General features: G+C 41.5%; 2 protein-coding genes across 5 annotated transcripts in view; both read right to left on the bottom strand.

Moving 5' to 3' along the window:
• Window positions 1–248: 248 nt before the first annotated feature.
• On the bottom strand, window positions 249–8,597 carry Tcf24 (transcription factor 24). 3 transcript variants are annotated; one of them, XM_076924393.1, is made up of 4 exons: window positions 7,792–8,597; window positions 7,192–7,631; window positions 3,649–3,788; window positions 249–740 (listed from the first exon to the last, which is right to left on the bottom strand). In XM_076924393.1, exons 2-3 carry the CDS (start codon window positions 7,603–7,605, stop codon window positions 3,675–3,677), a joined length of 528 nt encoding a protein of 175 aa, XP_076780508.1. In that variant the 5' UTR covers window positions 7,606–7,631; window positions 7,792–8,597; the 3' UTR covers window positions 249–740; window positions 3,649–3,674. The 3 variants fall into 3 exon arrangements, with proteins under 3 accessions (XP_076780508.1, XP_076780507.1, XP_076780509.1); XM_076924392.1 differs by having other exon boundaries at window positions 250–3,788; XM_076924394.1 differs by having other exon boundaries at window positions 250–3,788; window positions 7,813–8,597.
• A 98-nt stretch (window positions 8,598–8,695) lies between these two features.
• The window catches only part of Ppp1r42 (protein phosphatase 1 regulatory subunit 42), a 36,791-nt gene continuing 30,703 nt past the window's right edge, over window positions 8,696–14,783 (bottom strand). For both annotated transcript variants that reach the window (XR_013107355.1, XM_076924391.1), the window contains exon 9: window positions 8,696–9,011. Coding sequence is in view for 1 of the 2 variants with exons in the window: in XM_076924391.1 (XP_076780506.1) it covers window positions 8,903–9,011 (109 nt within the window). In the remaining variant the exon portion in view is untranslated. The remainder of the gene's footprint in view (window positions 9,012–14,783) is intronic.

Below are 14,783 nucleotides of genomic sequence, written 5' to 3'. Positions count from 1 at the left end.
AAATAAATAAATAAATAAATAAATAAATAGAAAGTCACTGTTCATGTCTACTTCATCCTTCCTGTAACTTTGTAGACAAGTGTGCATGGATACGGTTCTAATTTGAATGTGAAGCATCCCATATGGGCTGGCTCCTGAATTTGAATATCAGGTCCTCAGCAGGAGGTGCTGTTTTGGAAGGTTGTGGAATCTTTGGGTTTAGCTGGTCATTACATTAGGGGTGGACTTTGAGGGTTATAACCTGGTTGCTTCCAGCCTAAGCTCTTTGTTTTTTGTGTGAAGACTGGGTGTGACAAACTGTCTCATGTTCCAGCTTGCACAACCAGGAACCAGATCAGTGGCATGCAGTCCCTGAAACTGTGAACTAAAAGAAATGCTTCCTCTCTTAAGTTGCTGGTCACAGAGATGAGAAAGTTAACAGACACATATGCTTTTGAGTGTAGCTTTATTGATGAGTAGTTCACATAACAACAAGCTGCAATGTACATATTTTTGATGGTCAGGAAAAATTACAACTAGTTTTCTTTCTAAAATGGCATTTTCCTGCCCCTAAATGATCATTACAAAGAAAATTTAAATGGAAAATTCCAGTGGGAAAGCTCATGAAGTGAAGGAAATTTAACTGAGGATTTCTTCTGTAGATTATGTCACCCAAATATATCAGTCATTGCCTTCCACTCTGCTGAGGACACCATGGTGAGGGCACGAACACCAAGTTAGTGTCTTCCTCAGAACTGTTTCTAGAAAAATCCAGAAAGATTTTTCACCTACCATGTTCAAGTTATACAAAAAGACAAATGTACGTTTAACAGACTAGTTCTCAATTAGCATTTTATCTTAGTAATACCCAGTTAGTGTGCATCATGAATTAAAGCAGCCTGACCTTTTGAACCTGTAGTTGAAAAGATGCAACTTCTTTGGGATTGTTTTCAATCTTCTTAAAGCTGTTGGTATATTTATCACTTTGTAGAGTGTGATGAACTACACTTCTTGGACATGGAGATATTTGTAAGTGGGTAAATAGAACTGAGTTACAACATCATAGGCAAGGTTCTATTTAATAGGATGATATACAAAAGTAACAATTCAACAAGTCCTATCTGTCCCCACCCCACAAATGCTCTAAAATTATGGCCAAACTAATAGGTTATTATAATTACCAAAAAAAAAAAAATCATTAGATGAAATTTTTACTACAGTAGTGTTTGCAGGTTCATTTAAGGTAACTTTAAAGAAAGTTTGACAGTTTCACATCTGGCCTGACCATGTCTGTGTTAATAGAACTCTAGCATGATGAACACTCCTAAAACCCTCCAGTCTTTCTTCAAGTAACCTGGCAAGGACCAGCCCCACCAAGTACACAGTATAAGAAGCATTCTCTGCATACCCAGGGCAAGGGCGTCATGACTGGAAGGATAACAGCCACAGTGAGCAAACTATACTAATTTTCTGCTGCAGAGAGTTAAAATTATGAAGAAGATTGTGCAGAGGCTTTAGTGAATGAACCCAACTGCAGATCAAAGAGAAACTGTCCAGGAGGAGGCCGAAGCGCTGGCTGTGAAAGGGCCAAGTTAGTCCGAAGTCACTTATGTTATGAAGATGATAAGCCATGATGTTATTATTCACTTCAAACAAAAAAATTAATTTCACTCCTTATGATAAGAACTATGCTACATCTCCTGTGCAAGTGAAGTTAACAGTGAATGGCTGAGTCCAAATTATATTGCACTTTTTCTTTAATACTAAATGACTGGGTGAATGTAGTCATAGAAATTTAAGTGCACACACAACTATATTCTACAGTAATGCGTAGAAAGCAAATGACATGTCAACAAACTTCACTGGTCACATGTAAAGGAAAATAATCACATTAAAATAAATAAAACCTACAAACTATCAGATATAAACCAACATGGCCACAGGTTGAATCATCTGAACAGCAGGCTTGGCTGTGACCTCATCTTTAACTTCACTGCCGCAGGCTTTTGGCAGACTGGGCTGCGGGAAAGTGGGGTTTTTGACTGTTACATAAATTCAGCCAAGTCCACTAATAGGTCTTTTTCCTTGCCAATCTTAAGTTGAGTTTAGCAACTTTAAAACTGAGTTCTCAAGAAATGAATAAACTTCACAGCTGGAAGAGGGAATCATAAATCTAGAAGAGGTGGGGGGGGGGACATGTCAGCAAAGGAATGGGGTTAAGGTCTCATCTCCGTATACTCCATTCTGGAGGTTCATTAATATTTTCCCCCAAACCTGTGTACTGATGATTCTGGCCATATGGGACTTCTGAGATTTTCACTTCATAAAATCTGTTAGCATATTCAACAATTGAAGTAAATGTCAGAAAACAATCTATCTTATTTGTTTTGAGAACCTTTGGGATGACAGGAAGTTAGAGCCGGCATCATCCAAGCAAGAGCTCTGCTAACACTTCTCCTGCGTGGTCTTCTTTTATTACATTATGTGTTTTCTGGGTGGGATGTGCACACCCTCAGGTGGAGGTCAGAGGACAACATTCGGGAGTCACTCCTCTCTTTCCACTGTGTAGGTTGTGGTGCTGAACTCATGATGTCAGGCTTGGAGGCAGGCACCTTTACCTAGTAAGCCAGCCTAAGCTGATTTTCCAGTGATTTGTTGAATACAAATCGTTGGTATAGTCAGAGGAGAAGGTGATCTCTGGGCCTGTGTGGTGTGTGGTGCAGCGAGAAAGGTCCACTGGTTCATATGGGGGCAGACTCAAGCCTGAGTTTATCTGTGTCAAGAGACTGACTCACAGTTCAGATCACAGGCAGAACGCCCACATCAGTGCTGAAAACGCTGCTTCCCAGGCTGCCTGACTATCCAGGCTGGGAAAGGAGACAGGGTGGATACGGTGTTGCCGGGAGAAAGTGATGAACCCAGGCAGCCAGCGACTCCTGAGCCCTGTTCATACTGGCCTGTATGGTTAGATGTTAATATTGACTAAGCACTTGAAAGGTGATCATACCATGTTTCATAAAGAAAAACATTTCTAATATTTCATATACATTTTCTACCTGGAAAAAATAACTACAGATAAAAGTTACTCCAACAATCTTCACACACACACAATAATGATCTTATATCTTCTAACTGAAATGGCCAACTCATAGTACATGCTGGCTTTCACAAAAATTGAATATAAACACATTTTATTTATTTTTTGAGACAGGGTCTCATTGTGTAGCCCTGGCTAGCCCCAGACTATGTAAAGCAGGCTGGCCTTGAACTCATAGAGATCTGCCTGTCTTTGCATCTTGGAATGCTGGGATTACAGACACACCACCATGGTTGCTCCACGTTTTACTTCCTAAAACTAAAAGGGTTGTATTCATATCAGCTGTTTAGTTTGTAACAGACACACTACAGACAATGTATGCATTGTTTGGGTGTGTACAGCTTTCTGTGTGTCTTTCATTTCTTCTAATAGCTTCTCTTTACTATGTAGCATTGACACAATGACTAAATAAGCTATATATTTTTCTAGAGGGCTGATTATTCTATTCCACATTTATTTATACATAATTTGATATTTAACTACAGGTTTCAATGTAAACTTTCAGAAACAGTGTTTGTTAGGCCCAATACAATAAATACAATTATTTCACAGTCTTTAAAAATAATAGCTACCCCTCTGGCAGAGCCCAGCAGGCAGCCTAGGGCTGTGGGGCCGTTGGAGCGTTGTTATGGCTGGCCTTTTCTCCAGAGACAGAATGCTTCAGAAACTGACCAGTTGCACCCATATACAGTCTTGATCGCATGGGCCACTTCTGAAAAGAGAGTACTCACGTAAGAATCTGAAAGCTAGTACCTATGACAATGAAGGTAGATAATACTTAAACTTTAAGACACATTAATGCTAGTGAGATTTATTTAGCTAGTAAGCATTTAAATGATGAAGTCTGTGAGACAACATGAAGACTGTTTAGCAATACTAGTGATACAAGTGAAGGCTTTGATTATAAGTGTAAAAATAACATACTTGAGTGTTTGACAAGAGAAAGCCTACATCTGTATTTTAATTCCAAGCTAAACCTAAAATAAAATTAAGTTTAAAACATTAGTTCTGAAGAAGCGGTGCTCAGTTATATAGACAGTGTACATCAGCTAAAAGTGGCATTAAAAAGACAAGCAGGTGGCCCTAACAGCAACGGCAGGCAGCTCCACAAAGCAGCCTGCACGCTTGAGTCTGGGTTTTCTCTCTCATGGTGGGTGATTATAGATAATGTTCTTAATGTTTTCTAATACACATGAATAAACAATTTTAAACATTTACAGCCTAAATGGCCACTATCTACAGGGACAGACAGGATCACTCTGATTGGAGGGTGGCTGCAATTGTTTGGGGCAGCATCATTTGAACGTCAATGTGCACACACTGAGGCGCAACATTGTCTCTCACAAACGGGGGACATTCTCATATATCAGAGAAAACTGAAGAAATCGGAATAAAGATGTTAGTAAGTGGGTGTGTGACGCTCCCTGGAAAGCCACTCTCTGTGGCAGCCAACAAAAGTCCTAAAGTCTCCAGACATGATCAGGGAGAACAGCCCTGACTCTCCCTCCCCACTAAGGCGTGTTTGTTCTATTTTCAGCTTGTTTTAAATCATATGCATCATAAATTCCTAGGTTTGCATATAAAGCAATAAACACTTTGGCATCTCCATGTGCACGCATGCATTGTTATGCTTTGTTCTCTATTTTAAGGTATATTTCAAATGATGTTGTTTTGTTTAAATGTGTAAAAATATAGCCACTAACCAGAACTGAGCCTGAATTAAAGATCTTTAAAAATGCTCTCTTACTCTAATGAACTGAACCCCAAACAACAAGAGCCCACCGTTTTAAAATTCTTGTTTATCATCATTCTGGACAGTGACTCTCATGGGGTTTGGCATTAAGAGAATCATCTGTACCATTTAGGCCCCTAGTACTGACTGAAACTGCCAATTTCCCAAGTTAAAAAAATAGGTCTAGGCCATGCCGCAGAAGTTCAGTTCTTAAATCCCTCTTCCAGTTAAATGAGCAGAAGCCAGGACCTTGAAAACTCCAAACATGGGCTTCAGCCCTGACCATACCTCCCTCCACATCTGTGAGACTCTCAAGTCCCTAGTCTAACATGCTCAGAATACTGGTAAGAAGACCTGACCTTTCAAAGTGACAGAACTGGAATATTTGTTAAAATGCTGTTAGTAATTTGTGTAGCACTTAGTAACACTTTGTATTACAGAAATAGTAACTTTAAGGGCTACCTATGGAAGTTTATAATGAGGCTTTACTTACTCAAAGTAAAATGATCAGAATGTTTTTATTACCTTTGTATTAAAGATAGACTTAATATTTAAACATTTTGACAGTGTTCATAAAATGTAGGCAGACAATTTCAACAAAGTCAAGTTTCTGTTTTCAGAAACTACACAGCTGGTGTTATAGACTTTTCTTAATCAATATAATATTCCTCTTTACAGTGCTCTACCACAATTTATCTTCTTATTTTAAGCTCCATATTGTAATCGTTTAGGGAAGGGATTGAGTCTTACAGTCTTATTCCCTGTCCTAAAGCAAAGGTTTCTACATAGTATTAATTAAAAATTTGATTTTAAACCGCCATTTTCTAACTCTTCAATTCATCAGTTTCATCTTTTATGAGATAATTGACCTTTTATAATTACCTCCACGTTTAGAAATTTAGATATCATGAGCATGCACTGTCTTTTAACATCAGACAGAAAATTAGATTGATTTTCCTTAAAACAGTTCTGATGGAACGTGGCACGTGGTCAAGTGCAGCGCTGGCTTGCTGTGCCCGTTTCTAATGCTGTTTCTAGCATTTCACAACCAAGAAAGCCTCATGAGACACTGAGGTGAAAGACTTAACCTCCTTCTAGATTTTTATCAACTGTGAGGAAGGTATTTAACTTCTGCTTATGGTACTGAAATCTCAATGTTCAAATAGACTTTCTTAGAATATATGACAAGCATCAAGTCAAGGATAACTATTAATGAGATATTTGGCTCCTGTTAATTTAATGTTCACTGTAATACAAAACTCTTAATTGTAATGAGTGACTTTTCAGCTAGCACATCATAAAACTCGGGGATGGAATGAGTTCTATCACTATTATAAATAATATCTCACATTTTCACATTTAACATTTGAACTGTTTTAAGTCTACCACCATGTTAATAATATTTTCAAGGTAAGTTTTGTTAAAATGCACTCTATAATTTCAAGCACAAATAAAGTTAGAGGGTGTGTTTTATTACATTTCAACAAAATGTAATTCCTCATTTTTGTTAATTTATAATCTATTCAACACCTAGATACTTAAGATTAAGTTCTAATTGTGTGTATTTGTGTTCAAATACTTCAGAACAGGGTGACACAAATGTGAACACTTAAATTTAGAAAATACAGAGACTCTTCATTTTGAAGAGAAAGTTCAACGGAAGGTTTCAAAAGAAATCTAGAAGATGATGATGCAGAGGCTACCGAATGACAGGTCGTATGTCACACTCATGACCACGTCACATCTATGTAAAGAAAGCATGCAAAACGGTTTCTCTTGGCTAATTTGAATACAGATCAATTCACTCAACATACATGCCAATCTAATATGACAGTTACAGGAAACATTATTGGTTTTTTTCTAACATTCTTGGTAGCTGTGTAGTCCACAAGATTTAATTGTGGTTGAAATTTTACTCTATGGGGATGCAGAATGCTCTCGTTTGTTTTGGCAGTATTATTATTATTATTTTTTTAATAATTACTTTAGGGGCCAAGAATTAGTGCCATGATTCCGTTTAATTCATGAAGCCTTTGGAGTAGCTCAAGAAAAAGACGGTAGGAATGTAATTACTTAAGTTAAAGACACTTGACACTCTGAATGTAACTTAGTTGATACCAGGTTGTCAGAAGGTACAGCAGCTTTCCCATTTTTAACCCTGAAAGACCGAAAATCTTTACGGAGCTACAGAGACCTGTATGCGAGCCCAACTAGAATTAAATGTTCCAGCCTCCTGATCGCAAACTGTTAAGGTCCTCTTGTAGTAGGGACCTTGTCACCATCGCCGCTGACCCAGGTGGCTGGGAGGAATGCGGGCTCTGTGGTATCTGCTCGGGCGCTGACAGTGTGGCTCGAGGACTCTCAGCCCAGAAGTGTTGCTTACCTTAACTGGGTGCAGATAGCCGTCACCTCGCAAGGCGCCCAGGCTGGGGTCTCCCGGAGCTTCGGTGTCGTCCTGCAGGCTGCGGGTGAGGTGGGCGATGTAGGTGGTGGCCAGCAGCAGCACGTCCAGCTTAGACAGCTTGGTGTCCGGCGGCACGGACGGCAGCGTGCGCTGCAGCTCCAGGAAGGCGTGCCGCAGGGTTTGCACCCGGCTGCGCTCCCGCGCGGCGTTCGCGGCGGCTGGACGGCCACCCCCGGAGCGCGCCGCGACCACGCCGGAGCCTGCTGGCCCGGCCCCGGTCCGTCCTGGGCTCGAGTCGCGGGCGGCGGTGGCGGCGGTGGAGGTGGCGGTGGCGGCGGCCAGGGGGGCGGACTCTGCTCTGTGTGGGCTGCAGGCAGGACGGCCGCGCTCCATAGCGGCTCCGGTTCCCGCGGCGTGCACTGCAAAGAAGAGGGGCGGCCGTGAGACAGGGCACCGCGGGCTTGCCCTCGAGTCCCCAGGTGCTGGGCTGCTCCCAGAAGGCGCACAGGGCTCAGCCTCCGGTCCCCGCATAGACACCTGCCCGCCCGGGGAAACGGTGCTGCGGGACCCCGGTCTCACCTCGGACTTGGGTCACCTCACCTTCCCCCCCAACCCCTCGCAGCGGCCGTGCGGGGTTCGGCTGAGCAGGGCTAGGCAGCCAAGGGCGTCGAGCCGGTCACTCCATCCGCGTCCAGCCTCTGCGCCTCCTTTTATGTGGTCGTCCGAAGCCAGCAAGTGGGAGCCAACAAAGCCACGTCGGGCCGAGAGGGTCGCCCACCCGAGCCCTTAGGTTAGGGGTAGCCTCGTCCCGGAGCCGCCCCCTCCGCGGACAGACTCATCAATCAAACCACCCGGGGGCGGGGCGGACGCCTGGCCCCGCCCCTCTGGAGGAGGTTGAGACTAGTTTACGGTGGCCAGGCTGTTGAGAGACCCCGCGGTTTAGGGCAGCGGGACTTTAGCAGAGCCGCCGAGTGTGCGTCCCCGCCCGTCTTTAATTCCACAAGGTAAAGATTCTTGCAGTACAATCAGTACACCGTGTCCTAGAGTCCCGCCGCCGCCGCGGCCGCCTTCCAGCCTTGGCACCCGCTCGCCCATAGGCTCAGGCTTGCCCGGTGGCGGCGGGACTCAGCGCTGCAGCTCGCCCGGCCTTCCCGGTGGCGGACGCGGTCCTCGCCTCAGCCGAGCCAGACTCTCATGAACCGGCTTAGGAAGCAGTGAGGTTTCCTCTTTGAAGGCTCTGAGTATCAGATATAAAATGTCACAGAGGACCCGGCTCGTTTATAGAGTTTATAGAACATTTCGCTGCAGATTTCTAACTTTCCACGTCGGCAATACCTAGCAGTAAGATAGCAACTCAAGACTTCTTATACCGGGATGGACCAGAACGTGGACTTGTTAGTGAAACAGGGTGATTCTAAGACTGTAATGGGCTTTGGCCTTTAGAAAGCACACTCAGATTTCCTGGATTCAAGAAAGACTCATATTGAATAAGAAACCACATTTTATTTCCTGGTAAATTTTATTTAACAGCTAATAAAGTAAATAGATCCCAGAATTCACACACGTAAAGCAAAGTCTCAGATTCTATAAAGAAACAAACAACTTACACACCGAGATAAACGAAGTCTACAAACCCTCAAAACACGCTGTTGCCTAGTTTATGAAGAAATCAAATCACTCGAGGTTGAATTTACTTTTTCTCAGACAAATTTTCCTTTACTTTTGGGTTTTGGAGAAGGTGAGGTTCATGTATATCGCTTTCTGTTAGCAAGCTTTCAGATTCCTTCAAGGACAGATTCCTGTAGTTACAAACAAAACAAACAAAAATAACACACCAGCACTTAATTAACTTGGCATGCAGAAAAGATGATAAAGAACCCAGGACGTACTAACGGTGGAAAAGGCTCATAACTAGCTAGGCTTCTCTGCTTTGAGAGGTGCGCAGACATGAGGTTAGGTGGGCTGTGGCTGTGCAGAGGTGCCTGGAGTTCCTTTAGTGCCTGGCACATCACTCTAGCTAGCCTGTTGCACTCCTGCTGCCTGTGTGTGCCCTGGACAGCACTCGCTGGCAGCAGAGCTTGTGTTGGCCAACAGTTTGTGAGAAGAAAAGACTGCCGTCCACAGAACAGACCACGGAGCCTCTCCTTTTATAGTCCAATCTTTGCTATTCTAGGCAGACTGATTCTAAGTCCAAATTCCTGCAAGAGGCTTTTATACGTAAATTTCAGTCACTTTCAATATAGGTAATTCTAAAACTTCACTATTTCATAAGTAACAGGTGCCATATGGCACTTTTCGTGTACTTTATGGGTATATTCTCATTTTGCCTTGACAAAAACTGAGGATGGGGTTCCCAGGGATTGGGCAACTTGCCCAGTGTTGCATACCTAGAAAATGGCTAAGGCAGAGATCAAACCAAGTAGATTGTCTCTGACGTTTATAATCTTAGCCATACTATTGAGTATTTGTAGTTTTGCAAAAGTTTTTGTGTCTACTATTAAGACGAATATTTTAGATTGAATGACACATTGTTAGCAGTCCACATACATGTTCATTGAGTATCTTTCTTTGAAGGTTTTAGTTTTCAAAAAGTATAACATTAGAATGCTGTAGATTTTATTCATTGAGTGTGGTATAAGTCTAAGAATCATTCTTAAGTCTTTTTAAATATGTTGAGTTATAATGTTAAGATTTGTCTTTATGATTAATGCTAAACAACAAATAGCACATAGCATAGAATAAAACGTTTAAACATTTTATATTATACACATACTTTGTATACATTTAACAATAAATTGGTTTCAACTATTTGTTGTTTAAATTAAAGAATCACTCATTGTTTAAATTAAGGAATAACTTTTAGTCTAGTATGGTGGCACATGTCTTTAATCCCAGCTCTCAGGAGGAAGAGGCAGGCAGATCTCTGTGAGTTCCAGGCCAGCCTAGTCTACATATAGTCAGGGAAAAAAAAAAGAGATCCTGTCTCTAAATAACTAACTTTTATAGTTAATTTACCCCTTTGAGTGCATAGCTCACGTCTGAGAAGATGTGTATGCAGTACTGTGGGTACCATGAGAATAAGGACACAGAACACAGAGTCAACCCACCTCCAGTTCCTGGCTAGTTCTCATCTAGTTTCTATCACAATGGCCCTTTTGCCAAAATATTACACAAATAGAAGCACATAGTAGGTTTCTTTTAAAGTCTATCTACTTTTATTTAATCTTTTGAGACCCATTCATATTTAGTCATCAATGGTTCATTTCCTGTTGGTGCGGAATAGCATTCTTTGTGTGTGTGTGTGTGTGTGTAGATACATATATGTTACAGGTTGTTTATTCATATCCCACTTGAGATACATGTAGTTGCCTTACGTATTTGGTGATTACAATGACCACATTATAAACACCCAGGTAGAGTTTCTCTTGGGTGTAGACTTTCATCTGACTCGGGAAGTTTTCTGTGCGGGGATTGGACTGTATAGTTAACTTTGTAATGAATCTAACTAGTGTGCTCCTCCTCATTTGTCAGCTCCTGTTTTAGTGTATGAGTTCTAGGAACTCCATATCTAATCAGTATTTGGAGACTTGTTTTTATTTCTTATCCATTCTAATGTGTTATTGTGAGGCAGGGTGGGCATGTGTGAGCAGGTACATGTGGAGGCTAGAGATTTGGTGTCCATGTCTGTCAGTTTCTCTACACCTTTTGTGTTTGTGTTTATTATTTTTTTGGTTTTTTTGTTTTTTGTTTGTTTATTGTTTTGTTTTTTGTTTGCTTAAAATTTTTTGAGCCAGAGTTCCTCACTGAGCCAAGATCTCACCGATTTGCCTAGGCTGGCTGACAGTGAGTGAGTGGCAGGGATCCACTCGTCCCCGCCCCCTATGCTGTAATGGGATTCCAGGCCTATGCTGTTGCTCTTCTGGGCTTTATGTAGGTGCTGGGGATCGCAACACAGGACCTCTTGCACTTCTGACAGAGCCAGCTCTCTACTTGCTCTAATGTGTTAAAGACAAAGACTGAACACGTGATTTTAGAGCCTAGAGCTCTTGCTTGCCGGCAGCTCTAGTTTCTCAGGTTCATGTATACCTGCCCACGCGGCTCGGGGCCTGGGTGCCTGCAGTGCTTTTAGATGCACAGGGATCTGCTTGTCCATTCATCTTAGTCACGTCCTCATTTGCGTGACCTGTACATTCTTGGACCTGGGAATAGTCTTAGTGGAGTCATAGAGAGCTTCGCAATTGGAGTCAGAATATTCTTGTATTAAAGAGGTCTAGTATTTAAAAATTGTTTGAAAAATAAAGATTTATATTTCAAAATATATGCCTTTAAAAATGGGAAGCAAAAGTTATGTTAAATTAGGCTTATATTGGCAGTATTGAAGCCAGAATTCCCGAACACTAGGTTAGTCTCTTACAGTGGAAATCTTTATGTTGCTTTCCACTGTTCTTGGGGATGTCTCTTACTTTCAAGAGACTTTGAGAACTGCAAATCAAGATGTTAGTATTCTATCTCCTTATACACACAATGCTTATTTTGATTGTGAAATTAAGTATACTGAAGCAAAGAGTATCAAAACAAAACTAAAAGCATTTGATTTTGCATATAAGTTTATGTAGAAGCATCCTAGAGTTGTATGCCTAAAAATATTACCACAGTTCCTAAAATTCTTTTTGAAGCACATAGATCTGTTATTACTGTTTAAACACAGCCTCACCAGTAGTGAAAGCCAGTTATTTTAACTATTAGAATATACTGTTAAAAAAAGATTTATACATATGTAGGTGTTCTATCTGCATGGACATATACACAGCAGAAGGCAGTGGATCCATGGGTCTACCCTCATAGACAGCTGCCATATGGGTGCTAGGAATGGAACTCAGGATCTCTGGAAGAACAGCGTGCCAGCAGCAGAAGTGCTTTTAACTGCTGAGCTACCTCTCCAGCCCTTTAATTCAAAGAAACTTCCTCCCACAGCTTGGCAGATACCTTAACTAGGTATTTCATAGTTAACCAGCATGGAGGGAACACATTCCTCTGAATTACAAGTCCCAGGGATTCATGTTCCTTAAAGATATCTAAAAGCCAGCATAACCTAACCCTTTGCAAACGTAATTTTAAATTAGCAAAATACATGGGTCTGTGGTTATCAGCACTGCTTGGACTTGGGAGATAGTTAAGTAACCATATGCTCTCTTCATGGCATAGCGCTGGACAGTCGTATTCTCAGTGGATCTTATGAGAAGCAGCTAAGGGTTTGGTGTCTATTTTTTAAATCGCTAAGGTTCAAGCACCTTATAGCATATTTGAAGAGAGGAAACATCTGTCAGAGGTGCTCACTGTGACAAATATAGAGGGAAGCGACAATGTGTGGTGCTTTTGCTTATTTAATTCCATACATTAATTTTAATTGAACAGTGAAGGCATTTGTTCACAATCAGTCTTTAAATAAAAAATAGTTTAGACCTAATCTTTAATTAAAGCATACTTTGATAATATCAAGTTCAGTTTGAGGGTCAAAAACAACGTCAATAAGTCTGACTTTTCCCTCCCTGCAGGGAAAGTAGGCTTGTGTAAATATACACATGTAGACTGCATGCATTTATAAGAGACAGGGAAAACATTCCCCTGTCTTCGGACAGCTGTTGCTTTGCGGTGCTCCAATTTGCGAGCAGGCACAACTCCCAATGTGCAGAGCCCTCAAGGAGTGTGCAACAGATTGTTGCTTTTGGAACGTGTACTGCTTTCAAGTCTGCAGGCTCCTCACCTTGAATGTTAAATATAGCTTGTAAAAATATATTGTGGATAGCACCTCACTTTCACCTTTAAAATAGTTAAGGGAACGAGTTGCTTCAATAGATTTTCTTAGAAACTGAAAATAATCTGATCTTTGTGTTTGTATTCAAATGGTGTGTGTTTGTGTTTAGATGGTGTGTGTGTTTGTGATCAGATGGTGTGTGTGTGAGAGTATGTGTGTGTTTGTGTGTGCGCATGTGTGCACTTTCGTACACATTGGGTCTTAAACACATACTAGACACGATACTAGACAAATATGCTCTACCGTTGATCCAACACTCCAGGCCAAAGTATTATTTTTTTCTTAGGGACATTTTGAAAAGCCAAAACATATATTTCCTTTCCTTCTTTTTAATGATTTACTTATTTTAAATTATTTTACGTGCACTGATGTTTTGTTTGCATGTGTCTGTGCAAGGGTGTTGGATCCCCTGGAACTGGAGTCACAGACAGCTGTTGAGCTGCCATGTGGGTGCTGGGAATCGAACTCAGGTCTTTTGGAAGAAGACAATTGCTCTTAACTGCTGAGCCATCTCTCCAACCCCTCCAGACCAAATTATTAATATGTTGTCTTTTGTACCTTACCAATCTTCCGATTTTAATCTCACCATCCTTTAGGATTTTTGTTTTGCTTTGACATTAACTTACTAAAGGTTGCATGGCTGCATTCATAGATGAAAGTGCAGAGCCATACGTTAACCTTCTGCCTTGTATGTGTGGCATGTTTCAATTGAAAATGGAAATTACATGCATGAATTGTGATACAGAAACGAAAATGGAAACTAACTCATTCGAACAAATAAGATTCTCTCTCCAAATTACTAAAATGCATCAGGCACACCCTAAAAAATTGTTTTTAAAACACTCAAGTGTTTTTAAAAGCACTTGAGGAACTTGTATAATATATTTGGTCACCTTTTATTAAAAAGAGACATAACTAATGTTACTATTCAATCAGACTTAAACCAAAACAATATTTGGCATGCTTTCAGAGAAAAGGTTTCCTGAGGAAATAGTAAACATTAGCACTTTGCCTAACATTTTTTTTTCCACAGCTAAAACTTAAAACTCTGAATTGAACGCGTTCAGTTTCACATGGTGGCAGAGGCGTCTCACAAACCTCCTGTTCTGCTGGCCTTGTTTAGAGCAGTTCATACTTGCAACAGAGGTGGTTTCTACTTTAAGAGCCGCCCTTCACTTGGAGGTTGGTTGGGATAGAGAGAAGAGCAGGCCCTGCTGTCTCAGTAGCGTGTTCCTAAGGATCTGGATGCTACACATGGATAGGGTGTGCTGTGTCAGCTCACTGTGGAGCTAATTACTACGTGGTCATGAATAAAGTTCAGCAACTTCGTCTCCTGAGGCCATGTTTATTCTCCTGGTTTGTTGTTTAATTCACCTAGGGACATACAAGCAGTACTTGTGGAAGTCCTTGGCAAAGAAACAAAATCTTGAAAAACAAAACAACAGCAAATAGAGCTGTCGAGTTTATAGGACATTGTCTGTCTTTAAGAGACTGTTTGGGTAGTGTGGGAGGCTCTGGTTTTGCAGGTTGTGTGTGAACAGCAAAACATGCTCTCATACAGCTCCCATGTTACTGCGAATGGAGAAGAGGCGAAAACCAAAACTAGGATTCCTTTTGCAGTCTTCCTCTCCTCCCTCCAAGAAGCACAGACCGACTCTAGGTCTGCACCACATCAGTCCTGAGCTGCCCTGCGGCGGGCAGGGGTAGGACTGGGCCCCAGTGCCTTCACGGGGCTTCTTCTGCTGGGCTTGGCTAG

This window comes from Arvicanthis niloticus, chromosome 25, assembly GCF_011762505.2.
Source record: "Arvicanthis niloticus isolate mArvNil1 chromosome 25, mArvNil1.pat.X, whole genome shotgun sequence".
Taxonomy (NCBI): Eukaryota; Metazoa; Chordata; class Mammalia; order Rodentia; family Muridae; genus Arvicanthis; species Arvicanthis niloticus.
Note: the sequence above shows the minus strand (reverse complement) of the source record. Positions and strands in the feature narration are given on the sequence as shown.